Source organism: Borostomias antarcticus (assembly GCF_949987555.1).
Source record: "Borostomias antarcticus genome assembly, chromosome: 14".
In the NCBI taxonomy this organism is placed as follows: domain Eukaryota; kingdom Metazoa; phylum Chordata; class Actinopteri; order Stomiiformes; family Stomiidae; genus Borostomias; species Borostomias antarcticus.
Window position 1 is genome coordinate 11,506,449 of NC_140247.1, and position 26,667 is coordinate 11,533,115.

The 26,667-nt window shown below is 46.4% G+C and overlaps 3 protein-coding genes across 3 annotated transcripts; all 3 read left to right on the top strand.

Moving 5' to 3' along the window:
* The first annotated feature begins 5,225 nt into the window (after window positions 1-5,225).
* ppp1caa (protein phosphatase 1, catalytic subunit, alpha isozyme a) lies at window positions 5,226-13,679 on the top strand. Its single transcript, XM_084448936.1, has 8 exons — window positions 5,226-5,360; window positions 5,701-5,812; window positions 9,329-9,460; window positions 9,749-9,979; window positions 10,080-10,184; window positions 10,497-10,720; window positions 11,076-11,210; window positions 11,362-13,679. The coding sequence occupies exons 2-8, from the start codon at window positions 5,758-5,760 to the stop codon at window positions 11,476-11,478; spliced, it is 999 nt and encodes a 332-aa protein (XP_084305062.1). The 5' UTR covers window positions 5,226-5,360; window positions 5,701-5,757; the 3' UTR covers window positions 11,479-13,679.
* A 944-nt stretch (window positions 13,680-14,623) lies between these two features.
* On the top strand, window positions 14,624-22,200 carry LOC311317372 (uncharacterized protein; the record flags this gene model as incomplete). Its single annotated transcript, XM_084448455.1, has 10 exons — window positions 14,624-14,727; window positions 14,931-15,063; window positions 16,275-16,440; window positions 16,665-16,774; window positions 17,305-17,468; window positions 18,041-18,060; window positions 18,230-18,366; window positions 18,594-18,754; window positions 18,937-20,139; window positions 22,124-22,200. The coding sequence occupies exons 2-10, from the start codon at window positions 14,951-14,953 to the stop codon at window positions 22,198-22,200; spliced, it is 2,151 nt and encodes a 716-aa protein (XP_084304581.1). The 5' UTR covers window positions 14,624-14,727; window positions 14,931-14,950.
* Window positions 22,201-22,892: 692 nt separating this feature from the next.
* On the top strand, window positions 22,893-26,318 carry LOC311317804 (uncharacterized protein). Its single transcript, XM_084448925.1, has one exon. The coding sequence runs from the start codon at window positions 23,250-23,252 to the stop codon at window positions 25,458-25,460; it is 2,211 nt and encodes a 736-aa protein (XP_084305051.1). The 5' UTR covers window positions 22,893-23,249; the 3' UTR covers window positions 25,461-26,318.
* Window positions 26,319-26,667: the final 349 nt, after the last annotated feature.

The following is a 26,667-nucleotide window of genomic DNA, read 5'->3' on the forward strand; positions in this document are numbered from 1 at the left end:
GGGCAGCTCATTCCACCACTGCGGGGCCAGGACAGAGAAGAGCCGTGACCGTGTCGATCGACCGCAGGAGCCTCGGAGTGACGGGGCAACCAGTCGCCCTGAGGTAGCAGAGCGTAGTGGTCGGGAGGGGATGTAGGGTTTGACCATGGCCTGGAGGTAGGAGGGGGCTGTTCCTTTCATTGCCCTGTAGGTTAGCGCCAGAGTTTTAAACTGGATGCGAGCCGCTACAGCTCGTGGTGGGGCGGTTAGATGTTACAAGGTTGAGGGCCTCGTTGGGGGAGAGGGGAGAAAAGTGGGATAAGGTGGGGCGTGGAGAGGAGGGGGGGAGCAGGGAGTGGAGAGAGGGTGGGGATGGGGGGGTGAGTTTCGTGCATGGAGCGTTGACCGGGGGAGGGGGGAAAGAGGATCTGATATCGTTAACTTTCTTGTCAAAGAAGTTGGCGAAATCATCAGGGAGAAGGGAGGAGTAGGGAGTAGGAGGTGGGGGCTGGAGTAGTGAAGAGAAGGTTTCAAAGAGTTTTTTAGGATTGGAAGCAGAGGTTAGGATTTTAGAGCGGAAGAAAGCAGCTTTAGCAGCAGACAGAGAGGAGGAGAATGTGGAAAGAAGAGATTGGAAATTAAGAAGGTCCTCTGGGAGCTTGCCTTTCCTCCATTTGCGCTCAGCTATTCTCAGGCTCCGTCTATCAGTACGCACTGAGTCCGACAGCCATGGGGCAGGTGGAGTTGGGCGTGCAGGCCTGGAGGTGAGGGGACAGAGATTGTCCCGAGAAGAGGAAAGAGTAGAGAGGAGAAGATCAGTGGCAGTATCAGAGGGTAGGAGAGAGAAGGATTCAGGGGCGGGGAGGGCGGAGGTGACAGTAGAGGAAAGGTCAGTAGGGGAGAGCGAGCGGAGATGGCTACGGGCGGTAACCATGTGGGTAGGAGGAGAAGTTACAGGGGAAGAGGGGATGGAGAGGGAGTAGGACATGAAATAGTGGTCAGAGAGATGGAGGGGAGTGACAGAGAGGTTAGGGGTGGAACAGTGTCTAGTGAAGATGAGATCCAGCTGGTTGCCAGCTTTGTGAGTAGGAGGAGAAGAAGAGAGGTGAAGATCGAAGGAGGAGAGGAAGGAGAGGAAAGGTTCCAATTTCTCACTCTGGATGTTGAAGTCCCCGAGAAGGATGAGTGCGGACCCATCATCTGGGAAGTGCGAAACTAGTGTATCGAGCTCCTCTAGGAATTCACCAAGAGGACCTGGTGGGCGATACACAACAGCAATGGTGAGCTTGATTGGATACATGACAGAGACAGCATGGAATTCAAAAGAGGGAGGGGAGAACTGTGGGATGGAGGCGAGTGAGTATTTCCATGTTGGGGAAATGAGCAGGCCAGTACCACCACCTCGCCTCGCAGCTCTGGGAGTGTGGGAGAAAGAATACACATCTGACAGGGCTGCGGGTGTGGCAGTGTTCTCTGGTGTGATCCATGTCTCGGTGAGAGCAAGGAAGCTGAGGGAGAGCAAGGATGCATAGCCTGAGATAAACTCAGCTTTGGGCACCGCCGACTGGCAATTCCAAAGTCCCCCTGTCACCACTTGCTCTCTATGAGTTGAGACAGTCGGATAGATGAGGTTAGAGGGGTTACGGAGTCTGGGGGTGACCCAGTGTCTGCGTGACCCCCGGAGAGGGAACACAACAGGAATAGGATGCAAACACATAATGGTAACAAAACAGGTACTGAGGTAAATGTAGACGTACTACCTTCCTGACAGTCTTACTTGACAAAGTCGCTCTTGAATAAGTCGCCCGGTGCCTTTGGTCGCCCTAGCCTTCGGTCGCGCGCCGGAGGGAGCTGTCGCCGTCTAAGCCGTCAATGCTTAAGGCCTGTAACTGCTGATTGCTAATCGTCTGCCAGGAGAGTAGGCCACTCCCTCAGTGTAGCCACTCAACAGGGCAATTAGTCTAGCTCAGGCCGAAACTAACTCTCACAATAACCTTGAATAACAAAGCAGTTTCACTACAACACTGATGACTTAGCACTAGCTATTAGAGAAACTAAAATATACTTATGTTTCTAGTTCAGTCTTGTAGCTCCAAGTTCCTTCCAGGGGTTAAAGCAATCTGGGGAACACTTGGCCCTGTGGTGTTTATATATCCTCACTTCAGCAGGCCACTCCCTCAGCCCACTCAACAGGGCAATTAGTCTAGCTCAGGCCGAAACTAACTCTCACAATAACCTTGAATAACAAAGCAGTTTCACTACAACACTGATGACTTAGCACTAGCTATTAGAGAAACTAAAATATACTTATGTTTCTAGTTCAGTCTTGTAGCTCCAAGTTCCTTCCAGGGGTTAAAGCAATCTGTCAATCAATCAATCAATCAATCAAAGCTTTATTTATATAGCGCATTTCATACCCAGAGGCAACACAATGCGCTTTACAGAGAACAAGGGAGGTGGGCAGACATCCCACCCCTACATATTCCAGAGGGAAGCAAAAAAACAGTAATCACCCGGGGGCCAGATAAGTGAGCTGTAAAAATTCTTCCCTGACCCCTCTCAACGAGGCGATCGAGCAAGCTCCTGGAGTATGTTTGTCTACCGGCTAAGAACATTTATAGAGCAAAAAAAAACATTAAATTACATTTTCAGAGTAAGAGAGGCTAATAACATCAGAGGAGAGACATGGCAAACATTGGTGTATGTCTGTGTGTGCATAAATGTGCCTGGGCCCAGATAGAGGCAGGGGTTGGGGTAGGGTGGGGGGTAGGAAAAGGATACGGACCCGGGTTAGGGTGAGGGGAAGGGGATCTGAGCCCAGGACTGGTGTCTGTCAGTGTGTGTGTGAGTGTGCCTGGGTCCAGGTAGAGGCAGGGGTCAGGGGTAGGGTGGGGGTAGGAAGAGGATACGGACCCGGGGTAGGGTGAGGGGAAGGGGGTACTGGACCCAGGCCTAAGGCCGGAAGTGGACTGTTGTATGTCTGTGTGTGCGTGTGTGTGTGTTAACTAATTTGCTACAACATCTGCAGCAGACACAGGGGTATCTATCGGACTCAGGGTGGTCTACTTGTGACAGTGGGGCATCCACTGGACCTGGTTAGAAGATAGGAGGGAGAGAGAGAGGCACTAGGGAGAGGGGAGGCAGAACAGGGTTAGTAGCACACGGAGCCATATATAGAGCAATACATTACGTCAAACTACATTTTCAGAGCAAGAAAGGCTAAGAGCATCATGGGAGAGGTGTGGCAAACACTAATGTGTGTGTGTGTGTGTGCGTGCCTGGGCCCCGATAGAGGCAGGGGTTGGGGTAGGGTGGGGGGTAGGAAAAGGATACGGACCCGGGTTAGGATGAGGGGAAGGGGATCTGAGCCCAGGACTGGTGTATGTCAGTGTGTGTGTGAGTGTGCCTGGGTCCAGGTAGAGGCAGGGGTCAGGGGTAGGGTTGGGGTAGGAAGAGGATACGGACCCGGGTTAGGGTGAGGGGTAGGGGGTACTGGGCCCAGGCCTAAAGCCGGAAGTGGACTGTTGTATGTCTGTGTGTACGTGTGTGTGTGTGTGTTAACTAATTTGTTACGACATCTGCAGCAGACACAGGGGTATCTATCGGTCTCAGGGTGGTCTGCTGGTGACAGTGGGGCATCCACTGGACCTGGTTAGAAGATAGGAGGGAGAGAGAGAGGCACTAGGGAGAGGGGAGGCAGAACAGGGTTAGTAGCACACAGACAAATATAAATACAAACACAAGGCTCAGCTTTTTCCGCTTGCATTTGAAAAGGATTTTACTCACAAGCTCAATGATGAATGGAAGGGCATGTTGGGAAGATTCAACATTCAGAGATGCCTTCAACTTTACAGTCAGAGTGAGAATGAGAGAGCTCAGTATAATTAGTATGCGTCAACACTGCACAAATAGGCCTACAATAGCATATTATCAAAGATATTTAATAATAATTCCCACAGTTATTAATTTATGGGAAGCTATAGAGCCTTTAAGCTATGTTCTTTTTTATTTCTATCTTTGTCACAGCAGAGGACTCTATGAACATGACAACATGAGTAATTATCATCATGAATCATTCTGAATTCAGCAGTTTCTTCCCTTAATTCACCTGCTCCAACCCTTGGAATGTACCACCACACACAAACCACCTGAGAAACCCAAGCCAAGCCCCCATGTCATGAAACTATGACTCAGACAAATGGAAACACAGCGAGTAAAAGAGGGACAGACTTAGAAACAGACAGAGTAGTGATGTAATTAGGATTGAGTAATGGAGATCTAGGGTGATACCTGGATTTGTGGAGACATCCCGCGGGATTTGTGGGGCAAGTTGGGAAAGATCTCTAGTGCACACACAGAAACAGAGACACACTTGCAGACGGTGCACGCTGGGAGAACACACCGGACCACTGTGACTGATCAGAAACTGAAGAGAACATTGACAATATACAGAGTCAGTGGGAGCAGCCTGGGAATAGAGACAGTCCGTCACAGGCAGAGCTGGTTGTCCAGGGAAGACAGGCTGTGTCCACTCTGCTCAGAGGTGGACAGAGCTGCACTTCCTCCTGAGTTGTAAGAACAATGAAAATATCAGAGAAGTATCCCCCCAAATTTAAGAATAAATGCCCTGAATTTGAATAATTGAGTTAATCAGAATAAGAAATGTTTTATCCAGCCGCACCAGCAAAACACTTATTCAATTAAGTTCTTAAATAAATTGTTTGGTTTTTTGCTTTGACCTGCTTTGATTATTTACTGTGTACAATATGAAATGCCAATAAAGCATTTGAAATTGACACACACACACACATACACACACGCACACACACACACACACACACACACACACACACACACACACACACACAACACTTCAGTTATGAACATTGGGACGATAAATGGGTATTAGTCACAAGCACGTGCACATGCACGCACGCACACGCACACACACACACACACACACACACACACACACAACCCTATCAACAAAATACAATTAAATAACTGACATAAAACTGGACAGGTAATTTTAACACTAGGTGGCCCCCTTGTGGTTTCCTCTTCCACTCAATTGACGTCATACCTGTACAACTCGAGGCGGGGCACAAATGAGAGATCGCTGTGTTTTGTAGCCTATGGGAGCAGAGAGTTTAGGCTCAAAATCAAGCAGTGATCCAATGAGCATTGAGTAAATCTAAAGAACAAGCTTTTTTTTTTAAAACATCAACCTCCCTCTTTTCTGGATTCTGAAAAACACGGCCCTTTTAAAGTTCCGCGGTGGGGAAGAGAGAGGGGGGCATTGAAATACGAAAAGAAAAAGACGAAACGGAGAGTATAGAGAGCCCCGTCTTCAACAAAAGAGGACAGACCTCAAATCAAAGGTTTATTTCATTTTTAAATGTCGTTTGCAATAGTCTTTGATAGCATATCACATATAGCGAGCGAGCTATGTAGCTAGCGTTAGCTTGCAAGCTTAGTGCTGCTTACAGTCGCTGTGATGACGCTAGCTAGCTAACGTGAGCTAGGCACGCTAGCTAGGCAGTCTGCGGGATGGTGGCTGGCCATCCAGCTATAGCTAAAGTTAGCCAGGTTAGCAAGCTAGCTCAGCAAGCCAGCTCAAGCGTCGCGCCTCGTCTTGTGGCGTCGTCAAATTTATTTGATAATGTAGAAAATATCCTGAGCATGTTAGTTGAGTTAACATGCGTATTTTTCTTGTTCTAGTTATCGAAGGAGAAGCACGGAAAGGAGAGGTCTGATACACGACAGAAAATAAGTAAAATGGCGGAGCCGGACAAATTAAACATCGACTCCATAATTCAGCGTCTTCTGGAAGGTGAGAATGTGCATCTGGAAAAGAAATTCCTTGAGTACATTCGTTTGTTGCAATTGTGACCCGAATTGTGTGCATATCTATATAGCTACATGTAAGCAGTCTCAATCAGTCTCAATGTGTGTTTTATCTGTGATTTAGCTGCTGTGGCTAACGTTAAGCAAGTAGCTAGCTGGACCATCCTTGTTACGAGCTCAACCAGCCTGTCCATTAAGTTAACCTTAGTAGGTAATGGCAAGCTGGGAACTCTCGTGCTCGTCTTTTTAATCTGCTAGATATCTACCACAAGCCTATTCCCAAACTGGTAACTATAGGTTTATCCATCTAGCTGGGTAAGTGGCTTGATAACGGTAGACTAACGAACACCGGCGTGTTTGGGTCAGTAAAATACCAACCATGGCACCTTAGTAGGGCTTCATTTGTAAATGACGGACTCTTTTGGAGACTGTGGAGAGGGAGATGAGAGTAGGAAGCTATTCTACATGGCTAGCTACTGATGATAAATATGGCCAAAGAGGAGCCCAAGGACTCTCGCATGGAACCACACACCTCCCTCAGCTTCTCGCAGAGCTCTGGTGAGCACGCCTGGACAGAGCCAGGAACCAGTTATGACTTGGTTTTTAATCATTTAGCTTCACAGAATAGCAGTTGTTTCAACTTCAACTCAGTTTTATGTATGTACTCATTGTGTGGAATCCTCCCTGGAGGTTAGCTTGCCCCATTGAAGAATATGTCCATTCATATAGTTTCTGTTGGAATGATTTTGATGTTGTGAATTCTGTATTTTCCATTTGAATGTTTTCTCTGAGCAATGCATTCAATAAGAAGCATAGGACTTATCATGCCTTTTGTACGTTAACTTATGTTGCTGTCGGAGAACAGGTTTGTTCCAAGTCAAACCAATTATCCAGGGAACAGGATTGATAGCCTTGGGATGACTTAAATCGTTAATTAGGTAAATATAATGCGCGCCTTTGATTTTGAACAAAATATTAAAGTCGCACATCTCATCCCCTATCTGTTGAATGAGTGAAGGTGCACCTGTCCACCTTCCTCTTGTTATTTTGACTTTGCTTGTGGCTGTTTTGTATACGGAGTGTTTTACTTGGGCCGTGATAAGGTTGTCTGCCAAGCACAGGAGAAAATAAACAAAGCAGATAATGGCAGTATTTATATCCTCTTATGTAATCTAGCTGACCTTTTTCCCTGTCTCTTAGTGTGGCAACCCATTACTAAGCAGCTATCTGCTTCAGTTAAGCTAATCTTTGGGGTTTATGTTAATGATAGAATTTATGTTGACGTTTATTTTAGTACATTTTCACAGTACGGGTCGGTTGGTTTTGATGAGTAAGGTAGATTGTTGGCTAGGTAGATATCAGTCTAGGTAGATGTCAATCTGAGAGCAGCTTTCCTGGAAGCTGTCCCTCTGGTTAGCGTCTGAGGATGACCAGGCGCGAGAGGGACCCGGACTCCTGGATCCAACCAACTGTTGAATCAAGCGCACCAACTGTCTATTGTGCTTGCCCAACTTTTTATTTTTTTTGCACCCTGACCAGTTAAGCGGAAAGGCCTTTGTCTACAACGCCCCCCCTACACACACCCCCCTACTGTAAGCTCAGTGTTGCCCATTGGCCATGTGGCTAACTTTAGAGCAGGCTCTGACAGAGCTTAGCCAGCCATAATCCAGGTTTAAAGTGACAAGCAGTACTACCCTATTTATACCTACTTTTATAGTGTTTAGGGCCATGACCTCTAGCTGCGCAGGTCTGAATCAACCATTAACTTCAATTGGGATAAAAAGGGCTTTGGCCCCAATCGTGAAATGTACGCTCAAATGTGATAGCTAGTGCTGCTACACTCCCTCCCGAGAAGCCCAAATTATTTTTTAACATGATATACAACTTGTTATAAATTGCCTCTTAAGTAATCTAATTTGGCCCTTATTTCTAAAGGTCACGAGTTTGTCTGGCATTTTGACCAGTCAGCGAGTGTCTGTCTGAGCTGTTAGTGTTGACAACATTTCAGTCAACCCCACTTGCTTGTTTTGTGGAGAATGCTCATTTTGCATCTAGTTTGGTTCTTCAAATGCCAGTGGAGGGGCTTCAGCCAATTTCATCGTTCTGCTCTTGAGTTCAGCACCCTCTCGTAAGCCCAAGCCAGCAGCCCACCAATTATGAGTTTGGCATGTTTGTTCCACAATATGGAAGGGTTTCCAGTTGAAACAGTGCATTAGTCACTCAAATGCTCTTACATGGGCTGTTACTTTCTTGCCCGGAGCTTGCCATGCTAACGGCATTTTTCAGTATTTTCAGCATTTAACGGTCCTAGGGTCATTTAGTTGGATATGGATGGACATCTGTCTGAGTAGCTCCTGTTTTTACCATAGCTTGGTCAGGGGTGAGCGTGGGAAGTGGGCCCCTCATTAGGCCCCAAAAGTCACAAAAGCCCCTAGCTCTGGTCTTAAAAAAAAATCATAATCTTACAAATGCCAACACACTTAAGTGACCTTACTGAAGGGTGAAAGCAGCTGTCTCACTTGTGCTGCATGACTGTACGCTGTCCTTTTGGTGGTCATTTGGATGCATCCCTCGGCTTGATGAATGAACACTGGTGTTCACATTTTTGTTGGTGCTCAACTAGCTGCTCAACAAACCTGCTAGATTCTTGAGATGGCAGGGCGTGAGGAGCTGCCGTGGCAACGCCTTGCTCAGCCGAGATCACATGACCCTCCAACACGTTTTAATACTAGCTTTGTCCTCGCATCAATTAGAATCCCTTGTTGAAACCTAGGTACTGTAGGTCTAATTATGAAATCAGACCATACGGTTACATAAAGGCCTGTGTGGGTCTCAGTGTTATTTGATGGGTGCTGAGTGAGGGTGTGATCCTTGCACACTCTTTGCAGAGTCTGTACTGTGGTTACATCAGCAGGCAGACAGGCGGGGGTCTCATGCGTTCCTCTGAGACTGGAATCCCATATAGTCAGACGCATAGCCAGGCCCTGCACCCATTGCATCAACTCAAAATGAACTACGTCATCGTCCCTGGTAGCCCCGGATTTCGGCACGGCACCGTCGTACCCTTAAATTTTGCACGGAATATGTTTCTGCCCGAGTGTGACAGGTTCACCTTGTCCCCAGACCTTGGGGTGTGCAGAGAAATGTGCTTAAAGAAAGCTGCTTTACAGTAGCCTATTGAGTGATGTCACGCTGCATTTCTTGTCACATCTGGTGTTTTTCATGCCTCCAGTCCTGTGGTGTTGGTTTGTTTCCATGAAGTGTGACGTCACCTCTCACCCTGGTATCTCTCTCTCTCTCGCTCCCTCTCTCGCTCCCTCTCTTGCTCCCTCTCTCTCGCTCTCTCTCTCGCTCTCTCTCTCGCTCTCTCTCTCGCTCCCTCTCTCGCTCCCTCTCTCGCTCCCTCTCTCGCTCCCTCTCTCGCTCCCTCTCTCGCTCCCTCTCTCGCTCCCTCTCTCTCTCTCTCACACTCTCTCTCTCTCCCTCCCTCCCTCCCCTCCAGTCAAGGGCTCTCGGCCAGGCAAGAATGTTCAGCTGACAGAGAACGAGATCCGCGGCCTTTGCCTCAAGTCCCGTGAAATCTTCCTCAGCCAGCCCATCCTGCTTGAACTAGAGGCACCACTCAAAATCTGCGGTGAGTCCTACAGGAAGCGGCCAATGGGGTCGCCAGTAGCTACAGTGGCCTAGATTTCAGGTCTTGAGAAATAATCAGCCAAGCAGAGCGTCTGCACAGTATCTCCTTTTTAAAAATAATCAATGGACGATGTACGCTCTGAGGTTTGGCAACACAGTTTCCTGGATGTGATCTGTAATTGCCTGCTCTACTGTATCTGTATCTGTTGTTGAGGCTGCCGCCTAAAGGTCTTTGCGTGTTGTCAGGGTGCGGTAAGTTGACCGTCCCTCTCTCTGATGCCCTCTGCAGGTGATGTCCACGGTCAATACTACGACCTTCTGCGCCTGTTCGAGTACGGAGGCTTCCCCCCGGAGAGTAACTACCTGTTCCTGGGAGACTATGTGGACCGGGGGAAGCAGTCCCTGGAGACCATCTGCTTGTTGCTAGCCTACAAGGTCAAATACCCAGAGAACTTCTTCTTGCTGCGCGGCAACCATGAGTGCGCCTCTATAAACCGCATCTACGGCTTTTATGACGAGTGTAAGTACTAAAGTTAGACTGCAAATACCACACACACACACACACACACACACACCATTAATTAATTTATGCGCCCCAATGTTGCTGCCCCCCGTCCCAGGTAAGAGACGATATAACATCAAGCTGTGGAAGACCTTCACAGACTGCTTCAACTGTTTACCCGTGGCTGCCATAGTTGATGAGAAGATTTTCTGCTGCCACGGAGGTGAGTTTATTTTCCAGTCAGTATGGGTCTATAGCCCATTAAGATGAGCTTCACTGTTGGGAGGTGGTGGAAAACTAAATTTCATTTCAAACCTATATTTATACTCAAAAAAAGCACAGAGGTTTTCCTCATTTACAGTGTTGACGAGTTCACACAAATACACAAATAACAACAAATACAATAATAATTAAAAACAATTACAGGTATGAAGTACAAATGTAGATAGATCTACATAAATAGATCAATTGAATCTTCATTTATATGGGATATGTTACGGCAGTCGTGAAAGGTGTTTCTCTGTATCCTGTGTAGGTCTCTCTCCAGACCTCCAGTCCATGGAGCAGGTGCGCAGAGTAATGCGACCCACCGACGTGCCTGACCAGGGCCTACTGTGCGACCTGCTGTGGGCCGACCCAGACAAAGACGTCCTGGGATGGGGCGAGAACGACCGCGGCGTCTCCTTCACGTTCGGGGCGGACGTGGTGGCCAAATTTTTGCACAAGCACGACATGGACCTTATATGCAGGGCACATCAGGTAAAGACAATTCAATTGGGTGACTGCGATGAGAGACGGATCCTCTGGTCTAATAGACCGGCAGTTCAGTTGATTAAAGATGATTTGGAACCACAAACTGTTCATATTATCAGCTATGTCTTATGCTTGTCGTTCTGTTTATAAATGGCTGATGTTCAATATTTGTTTATTTGTTATGTTGGAACCCCATCAGTTGCCACCAGGGTAGCAACTATTCTTCCTGATGTCCACATATAAAAATACTAACATAAACACACCATACACATACTTAACATTACACAAAGCCCACCTGCTCAGCACCTCCCGGTAAACATGTATATACGTTTTTGAATCTCTTCCTCATTCCTGTTCTTAGGTTGTAGAAGACGGTTACGAGTTCTTCGCAAAGAGACAACTCGTTACTCTGTTCTCCGCTCCCAACTACTGTGGCGAGTTCGACAATGCTGGTGCCATGATGAGTGTGGACGAGACCCTCATGTGCTCTTTCCAGGTGTGTTGGAAGTCGTGTTGTCGCTCATCTCCGTCTACCTAGAAGGCTCTCTCTGCCGCACTACCTGTCCAACCTGTTTACGAGCGAGTTCAATCTGTAGGTGAATGTGTATTTAGTGCCATCTAAGGAAAGCATCTTCTTCACTCCTCAGATTCTCAAGCCAGCGGACAAGAAGCTGTACTCTTACGGAGGAGGTGGTGGAATGGGGTCTGGGAGACCTGTCACCCCGCCACGAAATTCAGCAAAGGGCGGAAAGGCCAAGAAATAACACCCACTGGACCCCCCCCCCCCTCCCCAAATCAACTGTCCCTATCGCCCTCACCCTCCCCACCACCACCACCACTTTTCTCTACCTCCCTACTTCCTTCTCCCTCATCACCAATGGCAACAGAGCAAACCATACCCAGGGTTCAATCCTATTTTTCTCTACAACTACTGTTTTTAACTGTTTGTTTGTTTGAATGTGTGTGCGTGCGCGTGTGCGCCCGTATGAAAGAGAGTGGTTTGTTGTACTCTGTGCGCATGTTCTCCCCTTCCCCCCCTGCTCTGTTATCCTGTCACTTTGTAGATGAAACCGGTCCTTCCTTTCAGTAATGTAAATGCACACCTGGACGCTGGGGAGGATGGAAGGAGGGAGTGGGCAACAGGAAGGGGGAGGAGTCTTTACTGTTTATGTTAAGGCCCTGCACTGTTTTGATGCTAAACACAAGCTTTTGTACATCCTGTTTTGAAAGGTTTGTGTGTATGTGTGTGTGTGTGGGGAATGGGGGGTGGGGGCGGGTCAAGTTGCACGGTCAGATGGTTTATCGGCACGCACCACACACTGAGAGCACAGGTGGATATGTGCAGATGGACGCTTGCGTTAACAGATTCACGTGGAGCAAGCAAGGTGGACGCAGATGTTTTTTTGTTTTTTTTTCCCTTTGAGAACCAATGATTTGAGAACACAATCATGGATGTGAAATAGTTTTGTCTTTTTTTTTTTTTTTTTTTTAGATTCATAACATGGTTTGATTTTTTTGCGTTTAGTCTTATTTGGAAGTCACTGATTAAATAAAGAAAACCATTTATCTTAAAGTCGCCATCATACTGTTCACTGTGTTCACCTGACCACTGCTTTTGCTGTGATGATGTATCCCTTAATCCCTCCCTACTTGTTCCTCACATCAAGGGTGAAAGTTTGTTTAGCGTGGGCTGTAAAATCACTAAGGTATACCTATCTATTCTGTGCAGCGTTTCAGGGTCTCATGCTCAGTATTTTGTATTCCTCTCCTTCCTCTTTTCAGTGACTTGTCTGTTTCCCTCAGGCCCTCCTCGCCCCCCCCCCCCCCCCCTCCCAATATCCACCCTTTCATTCGGGCTACTCAAAAAACTTTGTACCTCAACTCTTAAACCACTATGCTTCTGCTTCCACCGTAGTCCACTGTTATTAATTTTCCTCGCTCAACTTGACTGGCGGCATTTGTCATTTCCATATACTGAGTTTCTGCCCCCGTTACCCAATATCCCTCCTAAAAGGTGGCACCCACTGACCCCTGAGGGCCCTTCCCATAAACTCACCATTGCGTCGTCTGACTAAAGGACTCAGTGGTGCTTGGCAGATATTCTTTCCACGGTCACTGTCGAGACGCGAGGCCAAGAGTATGGGACTGGTGCGTCCTTGTGGGTTCGACTGTTTTTGAGATGTGCTTTACAAACGATGAGTCCAATGGAGGACAGGCTGTGGTATTAATAATATGGTGCAGGAAACGGGTATTGAGTGATATGCGATAGAATAAATGAGGACTTTGGAAGTTGTGGTGGATGTGTCTTTCAGACCAATATAAAACGACCTCTTATTTCATGGCAGATGATGCTTTAAGATAATGATCTAGAAATTTAATGTAGACCATCTGCAATGGTAGGAATTGCATAATTGCAAGCTTGACTTTAAGACATTACGATGGAGCTATTCATGTTTTCCCATTATCAAGTTCATGATAAACGAGTTTTGGAGATCTTTGCAGGCCTTAGTAATGCTGTCTTGAATAAATATTGCTTAAAATCCAATTTCACCCCATCCCCTTTCATTGCTGTATAAACTTTCTGCTTGCAATGTTGGTCTGATGGGTATTCTTTTTTAGTTATTAGGACTAGTAGTATTGTTATACGCATTATAACAGCAACAATCTGCTTTAACTATCGACATGAATCAATTTCTTTTGATGTTTTGTTTTTATTGACATACGTAGGGCAATATAGATACTGCGGGCTTACTGATGTGAAATGTTTTTGTTTTTTAATAAATCAGGGACGTTTCCTCCATGCACTGTTGCTGGACAGTAGCCTACAGGCTTTAAGCTGACATAGATGAACAAATAAAGAACGTAAAAATAAAAGAATGCTATTTTTTATTTGTATGTAATTTGTTTTCCAACCAATCACAAATCTTACAAGTCTCTGAAACCTGGTAGGAAATAAAATGTTGCATTTGTACACTTTGTCTCGTTTTTGTCCGGTCTCTCCATCACAGGGAAATGAATACCATGGTGCGCCATCTACTGTTGCTACTGGGCAATTAGACAGGGTGGAATGGCACTGACTGTCAGGGGTAAAGGCAGCGGCGTAGAACAGTTTTATGTATCTCTTAAGGCAGTGACTGACGAGAACAATTTTATATCAACTTGATCAGGGACAAGAGTTGGACAAGGTAGACAGCATGTGTACATACCTTAACATCTGTAGTAACTCAAAATGAGCACAGGTCATGCATTGTTGACATTTATCATGTATTTTATTATCAGAGTAGATGGGGTAGGCAGATTGGTACACAGGAGGACAGGGCATGGTTAAAGGCAAAAACAAAGAAAAGTAGCTGATCTGATAACTAAAGGCGGTAGTAAATACACTAAAAGTGTAAATAAATGCACTCTAATTTGTTGGCTCTGAACACTTTTTAGTATTTTGGAATAACAGTACTTCTTTAGGACACTTTTAGTGAAATATGCGTTTCCATATTTAATACATGAATCCCACCCACTACGAACCACCACCAACCACAACACTCGAAATTAAGCATGGCAGTCGTCTGGACCAATACCCTGAGCGAAGGAGCTGTTTTCGCAACGTAACGTACGCTAGTAGTTTGACTGGTTGCGTGCAGGTTACGTGAGCTAAACAGCCATTAGCTAGCTGTGCTAGCCGAGCTAGCTAGTTCGTTGAACTTCAAGCAGATTGCTAACATTAAACAGCTTGAGGCTTTGAAAAAAATATTGCGTATGAACATCAGTCAAGCTTATTCCACTGCGAAAATTATGCTATTAACTAGCTAAAGATTTTTATTACATTTTGAGCTTGCATCCGAGGCAATAACACCGCACAGGAAATCAGAGAATTTTGTTATCAGCATTTCGGGCTGACCAGTTTAGCCAACTGGACAACAGGACGGTAAACTAGCTAACGTTAGCTGGTCTGGCGACTAGACCATCGTTCACACAGGCAGAATCTGACGAGAATTTCGTTAGCTAAACACTCCCAGGTATGTATCTACATAAGCTATTCTCCCATATATCTTTGCAGACTTGCTCTGGTGTGCTGGTGTAAATGTCGCATATCGCTTCTGATGTCAGGCCTAGCCTGGTAAGCTAACGGGAGCTAGCTACTGTCTAAAAGCGCTAGCGCTCCAGAACTGTTATCACGACCACCACAGTCTTTCACCTCTCCGGTAACTGTGTTTTGCAGCATGCTGATGGTGGGAGGCGATGGACGGATGTACTAGAATGACTGTGAAGGAGCTGTGTGAGACGGATGACCTGGCCACCAGCTTGGTGCTGGACCCATTGTTGGGTTTCAGCACCCATAAAATGAACATCAGGTAATGTTGGCTCGCTTTGTCAGTAGTAACGTTATTTAGTAATGCTACAGTAATGCTAGAGCATCCCGGTCTATCTAGCTGTCTGTCTGTTGGCGCTGATGTTTGTTGTCCCTGGGGGGTGGGGGGCTGGTCGGGCGGGGATATTAATTTGATCCCTAGTGACATTACATTACAGCCATTTAGCAGACTATTTTATCCAACGCGACTTAAAATAATTGCATTTAACATAGGTAGTCATTGTACCACTACACGCAAGAACTCGCAAGCTGTGCATCTCCTTTCTAAACAAGTGACTAGAGCGTAATAGTGCTAAAGTCAAGAAGCAAGTGCAGTAGCAGGAAGGGTCCGGGTAGTACTTCTTGAAGAGGTGTGTTTTGAGCCTGCGGCGAAAGAATCCTGCGACGTTACGCCTGGATTTCAAATCAATTCAAGAGGCTTCAATAGCATGGGAAACACGTTTACATTGGCCAAGCAAGTGGGAAATAAAACAAAAAACGTAGCCTAGGGGATGTAAACAGCTGTACAGTATGTACACAGACAAGTAAAGACAATTTAAAATATAAAGAGAATAATGTGGACAACGAGGCTTTTATCTGTCCAAGCGTTTCAGAAGCAGAAGAGTGTCTTGTGTGCCCGATTTTGTTGACTTCCTGATATGGCCATTTTTCCTTTCACTCCCATGTCTGGTCCGTATAAAAGGATCCGTGGTGTCATTTAACACCTTGTGTTTTTCAAATTCTAGAATGAACCACTTGACCGTGGAGTAAATCCTCTGACCTGCCCCCCCCGTTATGATACAATAATAAGATGAGATATACTTTATTGTCCCGCATGGAAATTTCTCTTGGGCTCCAAGCCGCTGCATCACACAGCACACTTGCCAACACCGTCGCAATACACGCATAGTAGCGCACATGGATCATACACTCACTCCTGGGGGGGCCCACCTACTGCGGCCGCATTGCGTTCCAGATGCGGTCAGGTTTTCTTCCGTCCTCCACACATGGGTAACTTCATAGCCCAAAGGGTGCATGTCAGATGCGAGCATTTTGTTTGAAATACTACCTAGTGTTCTGAAACGGCATTGAATCCCTTGAAGGAATGTGCCCCGAGTGGTCTAGCTGTGTGTATAAGTCAAGCTGCTTATTAAAAGCTGGAGGACCGGTACTGTAGTTTGCATGGTCTTATATCTCTGTCCTCCTCCCCCGTAGTCCCCTTCCAGAGATCCGCCGGTGGGGTTACCTCAAAGAGACTCTGTTACGCTTCCAACGCACTCTAGACTTCCAGGCCACCTTTGAGGCCCTCACCGTGGGAGACTGGGCCTCCGACTATTTTCCTCGTCTGGGCACCCACCGCTTGGAGCTGCTGAGCCAACATGTGAGTGATAAGCTGTCTTAGTCAGATCAGTTAGCGCTGTTAGTTCTGCAGGGTATATGTGCAGTATACATTTGACTGCCTCTTTCTTGTTAAAACTTTCTGTTATCCTTACTGCTGCAACACGACCATTTCCCCTCAGGGGTAAATAAAGACTTTCCATTATGATGATTGTGGGAGCAGATATGCCAGGTCTTGTGTCCTCTTACCACCCATTATTCCCTCAGGTGTATCGCTACCTCAGTGCCTTCCTGCTCGACAGTGGTGTCCAGATTGAGTCCTGTGACAGATACTCCTCCGAAACCAACGGAGCAAAGATAACCTCCACCAGACACTGGTAGGCTAACTATTTTCATGTAGGGCTGGGTTTAAAAAATCGATTCATCGATTCTGAATCGATTCCGAATCAAATGATTCAGAATCGATTCATGAATCCCAAAATCGATCTTTTATTTAATGAATGAATAAATGAAGGAATGAATAGTTCATTCATTCATTCATTCAATGATTCATTCATTCATTCATTTTTGGAAATCAGTATCGATACCCAGCCCTAGTATTGATGTGTTGCATAACTTGGCAGTCATGTAATTAAGGTTACAGCAAAAAAAAACAGGTTTTAGTAACACTAACCGAATCGATATTGAATCGAATCGAATCAAATTGAATCGTGATAATCGATTCTGAACCTTGTGAATCGGAATGGAATCGATTATTGAAATTCGAATCGATACCCATCCCTATTTTCATGCAGTGCTTAGGCCTATGCGTAGTCTATAATGACATTAATTTTGGGTCCATGTATTCATATATATACATGTGGGTCCATCTGTCATGTTATGAGTGACATTTTGCCGACTGTTCCAGGTTCGCGGGTGAACGTGTGGAGGTTCTTCTGGGCTGCATAGCAGAGCTGAGCCCAGCAGACAGTGCTGTTCTGAGGACAGGGGTGAACGACTTCAGCGTCATGTACTCCACTCGTAAGCGCTGTGCACAGCTCTGGCTGGGGCCAGCTGCCTTCATTAACCATGGTGAATCTCACAACCCCAACTGTGTGTCACACTGCACACACACACACACACACACACTCTCCATCTGCCGCTGGGACTCCATCAAGACTCTCAAGAGGACACAGTGATATTGGCTTGGTAAACCAGACTCATCACAGTTTTTTCCCCCGCGTTTTCACAGAGTCTGGACTTCCAGCCGCCCAGAACGATTTGAGTGGGCGGGAGTATTTGCTTTGACAGACGAACTCCTTCAGCCAATCAGCGTAACAGAACATAGGGTCTGGATTGGGCAAAAAATTTAATCTATTATGAAAACGTCAATTTATTTCCGCGATCAGTCTGGTTTACCAGGCCACAGTAAGGTTGTTCTTTTTGACCAGTTTCCTTGTGATGGCAGTATCTTAGTAGGAATACAATAATGATATGATTTTAGTCTTCACCAGTATCAACAGATTAGGAAAATCTTGTATTATAGTGATTCTTTTGTATTAGTTGAAGTTTATCACACACACTGTTGTGATAACCCAATCTGATACTTCAATCCTAACATGTATGTCTTTGTATTTTTATCTCTCTCTCTCTCTGAAATGAAGACTGCAGACCAAACTGTAAGGTAGTCATCAACATTCATTCATCTCTTCAACTTTCAGTGATTATTTCTCAGGATTGTTTTACTTCTATTGTGTAATTCTTGGCAGTTGTTTGTAGTGTCACTGTTAAGTCTACCATCTTTTGGACCATCGCCACGTTTATTCCCCCACCTCCCTTTCACCCTCCTCCAGTTTGTCCCTGGTGAGAAGAACGGAGCCTGCGTGGAAGTGGTCCGTTCCATCTCACCTGGGGAGGAGATCACCTGTTACTATGGCGACAGCTTTTTTGGTGAAGATAATGAGATGTGTGAATGCTGCACCTGTGAGAGGTGAGCGGATGATGGGACGATCTCGACGGCTTTTCAACACGCCCTTTTTTTTGTCTAGTCAGACCAACCAATGTCTGACTAAGACGCTGAAACTTGCCGGAGTTGAGACATTAGACATAGACATTCCAGTTGATTCAGTGCCAGGTGGACTTTACCCTGCTATGATTAATTGACTGGATTACTTTTGAATCTGCTTTTGTTCATTTGCGCTTTTTCTTTCTTTCTAGGAAAGGAGAAGGTCACTTCAGACAAAGAGGAGGGCAGCCGGATTGTGATGAAGGAAAGGCCTTGGTGGGCCAGAAGTACCGCCTGAGAGAAACAGACCTCCGTCTGAACAGGGAGAAAGGACAGTGCCCTCCGAGGCCAACCTTTCCAGTCACACACTTGGGTACGTTTGAGTCTGTTATATGGTGGTACTCTCTAGGTACTGTTGGTGAAGGTCTATCATGTATTTAGATAAAATATAGTTAGGTCTTGGTTGCACTATATTGTTAAAAAAACAAACATGTAACCCTTGTACTGTATAAGGTTATCAGTATCTAAGCATTTCTTTTTTTCTATTTGTCTTAGCCATCCCTTCAAGAAATTCCTTTACCCAGCAGATGAAGAGAAATGCCCTGAAGCTAAGCAGAAATTTGACCAAGAAGACAAAGAATTGGAGACAGGAGAAGCGAAGAAGGCGGTCGGGGAACAAACAGCGCTTGGTTAGCCAAGCTGCCTTAGCTTCCTTAGCCAAGAAGGTCCCGCTGAAGAGCCTAAGCATCAGAGTGCGGCGCCACACCGTGGATTTCCTGTTGAATTGTAGAGACCCTGCCAGCAGAGAGAGGACCTTGCTGCACCAGCTGGAAAACATGAAGCCCAAAGAGAAGCCGACGAATGAACCTAACCCAACAAACAAAAAAGATGATGAGGAGAAAGAGAAAGGCAGCAACGCTTTGAGTGGTGAACCCATATTTGAGGTAAATTTGAAGCCTTTCACTCTACACTCCAATTTCACCATTCAAGAGAAAGACGGACTGGCACCGGATGGACAGACGCAGAGCAGGAATTCTATCAAAGTGGTGGACAAGGTATCTGTCCCCCCTGGGGTCTCCTCAAGGACCAGGAGGAGTATGATCGGAACCTCTCCCATGAGTGACACTGCTTCAGGAGTCAAGGGGAGCAACAAAGCAGTTAATAGTGACATTGACTTCAGCGACAGCACAAGACCTGAAAAACCAGAGGAAATCTGTAGCGGCGGAAAAGCCGAGAAGGACAGAGTAAACGGAGATAGTCACAGCACCAGTTGCATAACATTAGGAGATAACGCCAGTTGCGGAAGCAGCTTGTCGTACATCAGCAACAGGACATACCGCGGAGGAACCGGGCCCAGAGGTGCCAAGGCCAGTTCTGCGGACCACGAAGCGGTGGTTGTGCACGAGGAATCCCAAACCACTGGCGCTCAGACACCTCAGACCGACGGAACAATCGCAGTGTGCAAGCACACCGTAGAGCTCGGTCAGAGCGCCTCCGATAAATCCAAGAAGGCTGGGGATGGTCCACTCATACCGGGACTGAAGAGGTACCTCACAGTCAACCTGATAAGAGTACAAATGCCAGGAAGTGTAGAGGTAAAAAAGGCTGCTCTAGAAGTGCAGGGAAAGATGGTGGATAGCGGGAACGGCAGCACGCCAGTGCCAGGAGGACAGAGGACAAGATCAAGGTCACAGAAAGCAGAGCCAGATAGAGAGTCCAGATGTCAGGAGCAGCAAGGAGAGATCGCTAGCGCTGAAGGTAAGAAGGGGGTGAGGGAAATGCTTTTCAAGTCAGTTAATAACAAAGGTGATGCAAAGTTGAGACAGACGCCTGAGGTCACTGATGATGCATCACATGCTGAGAAAGAGTTAATTCACAAGGTCATTGAGATAAAAGCCGCTAGTGAGGAAGTACTGGGCAGGGCAAAGAAGAGGCATACACAGATTGTGATGAACAAAGTTGGAGATGGGATAGCAAATGCTAACTGTGCTAAGTCTCAGATTGTTAAAGGTGGTAGTAGTAGGAAGGCGCTTAGTGGAAAGGAGGCAGAAGTTAACAAAGATGGAGAAAACACTAACTGTGCTAAGTCTCAGATTGTTAAAGGTGGTAGTAGTAGGAAGGCGCTTAGTGGAAAGGAGGCAGAAGTTAACAAAGATGGAGAAAACACTAACTGTGCTAAGTCTCAGATTGTTAAAGGTGGTAGTAGTAGGAAGGCACTTAGTGGAAAGGAGGCAGAAGAAGTTAACATAGATGGCGAGGGAATAGCAAACACAGACTGTGCTAAGTCTCAGATCATTAAAGGTGGTAGTAGTAGGAAGGCACTTAGTGGAAAGGAGGCAGAAGTTAAACATGGAGAGGAAATAGCAAACACCGACTGTGTTAAGTCTCAGATTGTTAAAGGTGCTAGTAGTAGGAAGGCACGTAGTGGAAAGGTGGCAGAAGAAGTTAACAAAGATGGCGAAGGAATAGCAAACATCAACTGTGCTAAGTCTCAGATTGTTGAAAGTAGCAGTAAGAAGGCACTCACTGAAAAAGAGGCAGAAGATTGTCATAAAAAAACAGGACAACAGAGGAGCGAAAAAATTGTCAAAAATAAAAGTAAGGGTGAGATAGCAGTAAGAGTAGAGAAGGTTGATGCGGTAAAAAATAAGAGTAACAATAAAAATAAGGATGGGGTTGTTTCTGAAATACCAGTGAGAGTAGAGAAGGTTGACCTGGGAAAGACTAGGAGTAACAATAAAACTAAGGATGTGGTTGTTTCCCAAATACCAGCGAGAGTAGAGAAAGTTGACTTGGAAAATAATAGGAGTAACGATAAAAATAAGGATGAGGTTGTTTCCCAAATACCAGTGAGAGTAGAGAAAGTTGACTTGGGAAAGACAAGGAGTAACATATCCATACGTAAGGATAAGGAGGGTATCGTCATCAAACATGCGAGGATTCTACTTTCGGATATTTTGAAGCAGGAGAGAAGCAATAGAGATGACAGACATCAGGAGGAGACTGTAGGGAAAGGAGTAGATGAGGAGTCATCAAAAACGCAGGAGGAGACTGTAGGGAAAGGAGAAGAGGAGTCATTGAAAGCGCAGGAGGAGACTGTAGGGAAAGGAGAAGAGGAGTCATTGAAAACGCAGGAGACTGTAGGGAAAGAAGTGGAAGAGGAGTCGTCGAAAATGAGTGTCGCATCGCCTCAGACGGTTCAAGTTGTGGAAGAAGTGAAAAGAGGGAGGGGGAGGCCTAGAAGAACACCGAATGAAGCCAGAAACCATAACCAAGACCTCCCTGCTATCAAGAGGACGACAAGCTTAAACCAGAGCAATGTACAGCTTCCTTCCCAGCCTTTACTCCCCAAACCATCCCCTCAGTGTTCAGACACCCCGACCATAGCAAAAGCTGTGGAAAACCCTCATGTAGACATCGGCCCACCGGCACACATTCAGTCCAATATTCCTCTTAAGAAACGTATGTTCCGAAATTCTGTGGAGCTTGACTCTGAGCAGGGCTTAACCGCTCCTGTGCCAGACATGTCTCCTAAAGAGTTCGCATCGCTCAAACCTACAGACCAGAGATCAGGAGAGGCCCCCAAAACTATCGAAGCATCGATGGAAACCAGTGATAAAGTTGGGCAGCGTTCAAATTCCTGCTCAAAATCACGGGCCACAAAGCAATGGATTCCATTTCGGAGGCGGCCACTGAGGAGAACCGCTAAACTAAATGCTAGAACCAGAATGATGCGTCCCAGAGATAGTCAAGCACCACAAGGCCGACCACAGAAGAGGACTCGGACCGATGAATTGTGGAATCAAGATGGAGGTGTAGACCTGGGTGACAACAATGATCCTGGGCCCGGTGAAGCACTGGTTTCTGCAGAGGATCATCCAAGTGAATGTCAAGAGGAAATGAAAGATGGAGGTAGAGTACCGGAGCTCCATTCTGAAGTAGCCAGTTCTCCGCCTACTCAAGCTTTTACGGAGAAGGAGCAGTGTCTAAACTTAAGAATTCGTTTCAAGAGAAAAAAAGGAAAAGTTTGGGAGTTGGAGAGAGCTGCAAACAGTGAGGATTCAGAATTAAAAGAAGAAAAGGACGTTGATTCAAAACTATGTGAACCATTTAGCGCCATTTTGAATTCTGTTTCAATCCTGAACCTAGAGATGGACAGGGGCACTCAGGCAGGTAGTTTAAAAAGGAGGGGGGGTACGTTGAGTAAAAGTCAGAGGGGGATTGCAGCCATTAACACAGAAAACAGAGATGTTAAGACTACGGAAAATCCAGAGAAAACAGGTAAAGTTGGTGGTTCTCACAAGAATGTCTTGGAGACCAGTAATATTCCAGACAGGGGGGTTGTAGAAGGAGGGAAGCAGCTGTTGGCGGGAAAGGGGCAGACTAAACCTACCGCCGCTGCCTCTGTGGATGGGAAAAGAGACGGTGAGGGGGATGGGGGGGAGGAAGGGAGGGAGACGAAAAGGGGTTGCGTTGAAATAGGGGCAGCGGTTGAACAATTGGAAGTTAAAACCGAAGACAGAGAAGATAAACCTGTGCCCAGAATCAAACTACGGAGAAAAGTGGAAGGTGTGTGGGAGGTGGACGTCCCCAAGAAGGAGCAGAAGGAAACGCAGAAGGAAACGCAGAAGGAACCGGTGACCGAGAGGAAAGGGGTGGAGGCTGCTTCAGAGAGGCGAGATAAAGGGCCAGAGACTTGCCTCAATCCAAAAGACGAGTGCCTGCCTGCCTGCCAGCAACTCAGCAGAGGCAACACTGTCGTTAATACCTCCTCTGGTCCTCAACCCCTCTCTTTATCTTTGTCACCACTGTCTCTCTATTCACCCCATTGTGACAATATCCAAGAGGTAAGCTCTGGTCCTGCCAGGATGAAAGGTAGGACCATGCCAGATGCGAGTAGTAGAGGAAGGAAACAAAGGCACAATACAGAGATGATTCATAACTGTTCTAATGTAGAAATGGGACCTACCTGTCTTAGTAATAGCCTACAACAGATAGACAACAGCCTCTCTAGACTTTCTGAGGGATTGTGTACATCACAGTCTTTAGAGAAAAACATCTGTTATTCCAGTACGTCCATCCCCATGGCACAGCCCCAGGCCCAGCCTCTGCCCCAGGCCCAGGCCCAACCACTGCCCCTGCCCCAGCCACAGCCGCAGGCCCAACCCCAGGCCCAGTCTCCACCATTCAATTTCCCCGACAGGATGCTCTCCACAGACCCTAGCTTTCCCGCCTGCTGTGAAGACCTCCTGGACTTTCAGTGTCTCAATTTTGAAGGGTACTCTTATCCACAGACCATACTACCGAGCTCCCCATCAGACCTCTGTCCACTGGAACCAGTAACAGACCCCTTCAGCAGTCCTCTGTCACACAGCCCCCCTGACGCCTGGACCACAGAAACCCCATACCTGGGACCTCCTAGTCCAGGAAGCAATTTCAGTCCAGAGGATCTTCAGTTTTTCCCCGGCCTCATGTCCAAAAACGACCCTCTCTCCATGGGATGTGAAGTGAACGATTCCTCTAAGGACAAAAACTCACTCAATACAAATTTAAGTTTTGCACCTCCAAGCAGCATTGAAGGGACTGCCATGGATCGTTTTTTGAGCAAAAATCCAGGTATGAAACTGTTCAAAGAGGACCCCAAAACACAGTCCAAAGCACAGACTCTTTTTTCAGCAAAACCCCAGAGCTCACATGTCCCATCATTTATGCCACATTCTCTGAGTACTCCAGGTAATTCTGCCAGTCATTCAACACACACCAAGGCAAGCTCTAGTCAGTTTAAGGTCCAATCCCAACTCAAAAGTCAAGGACCCTTCCACCGTATGAGCCTGCTCAATAAATCCCAACCTTTTCCCACTTGTCAGCCAAACTCACTCAAACTAGGCTCTCAGAGTAACGCAGCCAAGTCTGTATATTCATCTAATTTGGCTAACAAGTTTGTGCCTCAACTTTTCAATGTGAGAAATCCCAGTCCTGGCAGTGCTGCTTTGAACACTTTTGACAAAAGTTCTGGTGTGATCCAGAGCGTGCTGAAGTTTCAAGGGGGCAAACAGTGTCAGAATTTGAACAGTGCTCCTTGTAAAGATGACATGGCACACGGCAGCCCTACCGTTACCTCCAAGCCTCCAAGTTCTAAGCTAAGTTACAAAGGTGCTCAGAGGACTCGACAGAGTCAGAGATGCTCCAGCTCCATCGCTGGATGTCAGAAAGGTCAAGGTTTTGCTTTTGGAAAAGACGGAGTCCCTCTCAGCGCCTCCAACTACCCCACCAAGTCGAATCCTTTGACTAGCAAGGCCCATACGGTTTTCTCAAACACGTCTGCTAAAAGTAAAACAAGCTCTGACAAACCCCAGCCCACGGAAACCAGCTTTAGCAGCATGAACTTTTCCACTCTCCAGAGGCCCTTCTTCTTCCCCAGCCAAGTCTCTGAGAGTTACGGGACGCCGGATGGGAAATGTTTGAACCAGGACAAGCTCGGCGCAACACCCACCCCCGACAAACACCAGCTGTGTTATGCTCAACACGACCCGTTCGATTTTAGCTTCGGCACCTCGCTCTCTCCCTCTGTGTCTCAGCACAACAGCCCCCAGATGTCTCACAGCTCCCCTGTGGGTCTGCAGGCGCTGGGGAACAAAACCCTCTCCTCCTCCTCCATCCCTTTCGGTCACCAGAGTCAACCCTATGTGCTGAATTTCAGCGGTGACCACTCGGTGACCTTAGGCCTCAGGGACGGCGCTGAGTGCTACTCGGGCTCGGGGCCCACCAACTACACCTACCACTGCCTGATGGAGCCGTCGGGCACACAGGGGAGGCTGGTCCTTGAACCCTGTGGACCCCCAATGTCAAACTCACCATCTTTCTCTGTTGGGGGGGTTTCAGGGCTCAAAGGCCAGGAGGAGCACTACAGGCGGGACACACAGCCACAGTGCCAACCTAGGGACCATCCACCCACATCCCACTATGGGTCCACATCCTCCCAACCCACAAGTGCCCCTCACTCTGACAGGAAGCCCAAGAGACTGAGGCTTGTGGTGACTGACGGCACAGTGGACTTAGACCTCCAGTACACAGACTGATTCATACTGTACCAATCTGAGTGAAGATGTCAAAAAAGATGTATATACAGGTATATGTGTATTGATTTGTTAATTTGTACAAAATGTTTGGTTTTTTTGTTTTGTTTTTTACATTGCAGTTCACAGCCTGTCAGTCCTTGATTTGTTTAGAGGTTATTGGCATATTTCCTAATCCAATTTCAAGGATAGACTGTTTCAAGTTTCTCTAAGATTTATTTATGAAAGCTGTTGATTTCCGATTGAGTAATGCTTAACATATTTAATGGTATTTATTTTTATATAGTTTTGATGTCTTATCTGTTTTTATGTTCAAAATACCAAGAGTATACTGTCTGAATTGGGAAAGGAGAGACATGTTGTGAACTGTCCAGGTTCTAAGCATTTGAAAATAACCCACTATCCTCACAAAAGACATTCTCTCTCAGTTGTTCATAGCCAAGGTTACCCTCAAGTTGGGCACATTGAACTCTAGGTGTGTGAACTCCCCTGTTAAATGTACATGGTAGTTGAAACAGGAGCAAAAAGGTAGTTGTTCTATGGATAAGTTGTTGTTGTTAATGGATGGTGTTACAACATAGATCTATGGCTTGTGTTCCTGTCACTCTTGGCAGCACCTGTTGTTTGATAAAGTACTGTTTACTTTCGCCTACAGTATGTACAGTATATCCTCAGTATCATGCGTGTGTGCGCGTGTGTGCGCGTGTCCGCGTGTCCGAGAGTGTGCTTTTCATGTTAATGTGAGTCCTGCCACGCCAGTTTACACTGAGATGAGCAGTCAATGGTGCATAAATGAACAAGGCTGTGCCTGAACACAGTGTACAGTCAAATTATTTCCAGGCCTGAATGGATTCCATGACAACTCCACGGGGGAGGGGGGGGGGGGGGGGGGGGCTGCATGTGTGACATGAACTTGGCTCTTAGGAGCTGCTGTACAGACCAGTCACTTGATGGATAGAAGCAGACTTAATCATCAGTGTATCAGCAAAACATGGTAGTTTGTACTGGTGTATTGTATAGTGTGGGGGTCAGGGGCTATGTACTTCCATGCTTATATGAGAGGTCCAAATTAGCACTCTACCCCCTTTTAACCATTAATATCCCTTCTGGTACTATTAAGTCACACCAAAGCAATTTGTAGCAGAATGGCAAGTGTTTAACATTAATTTCCCTGATTAGCTGGCTCTAAATCAGACAGTTCAATTCAATT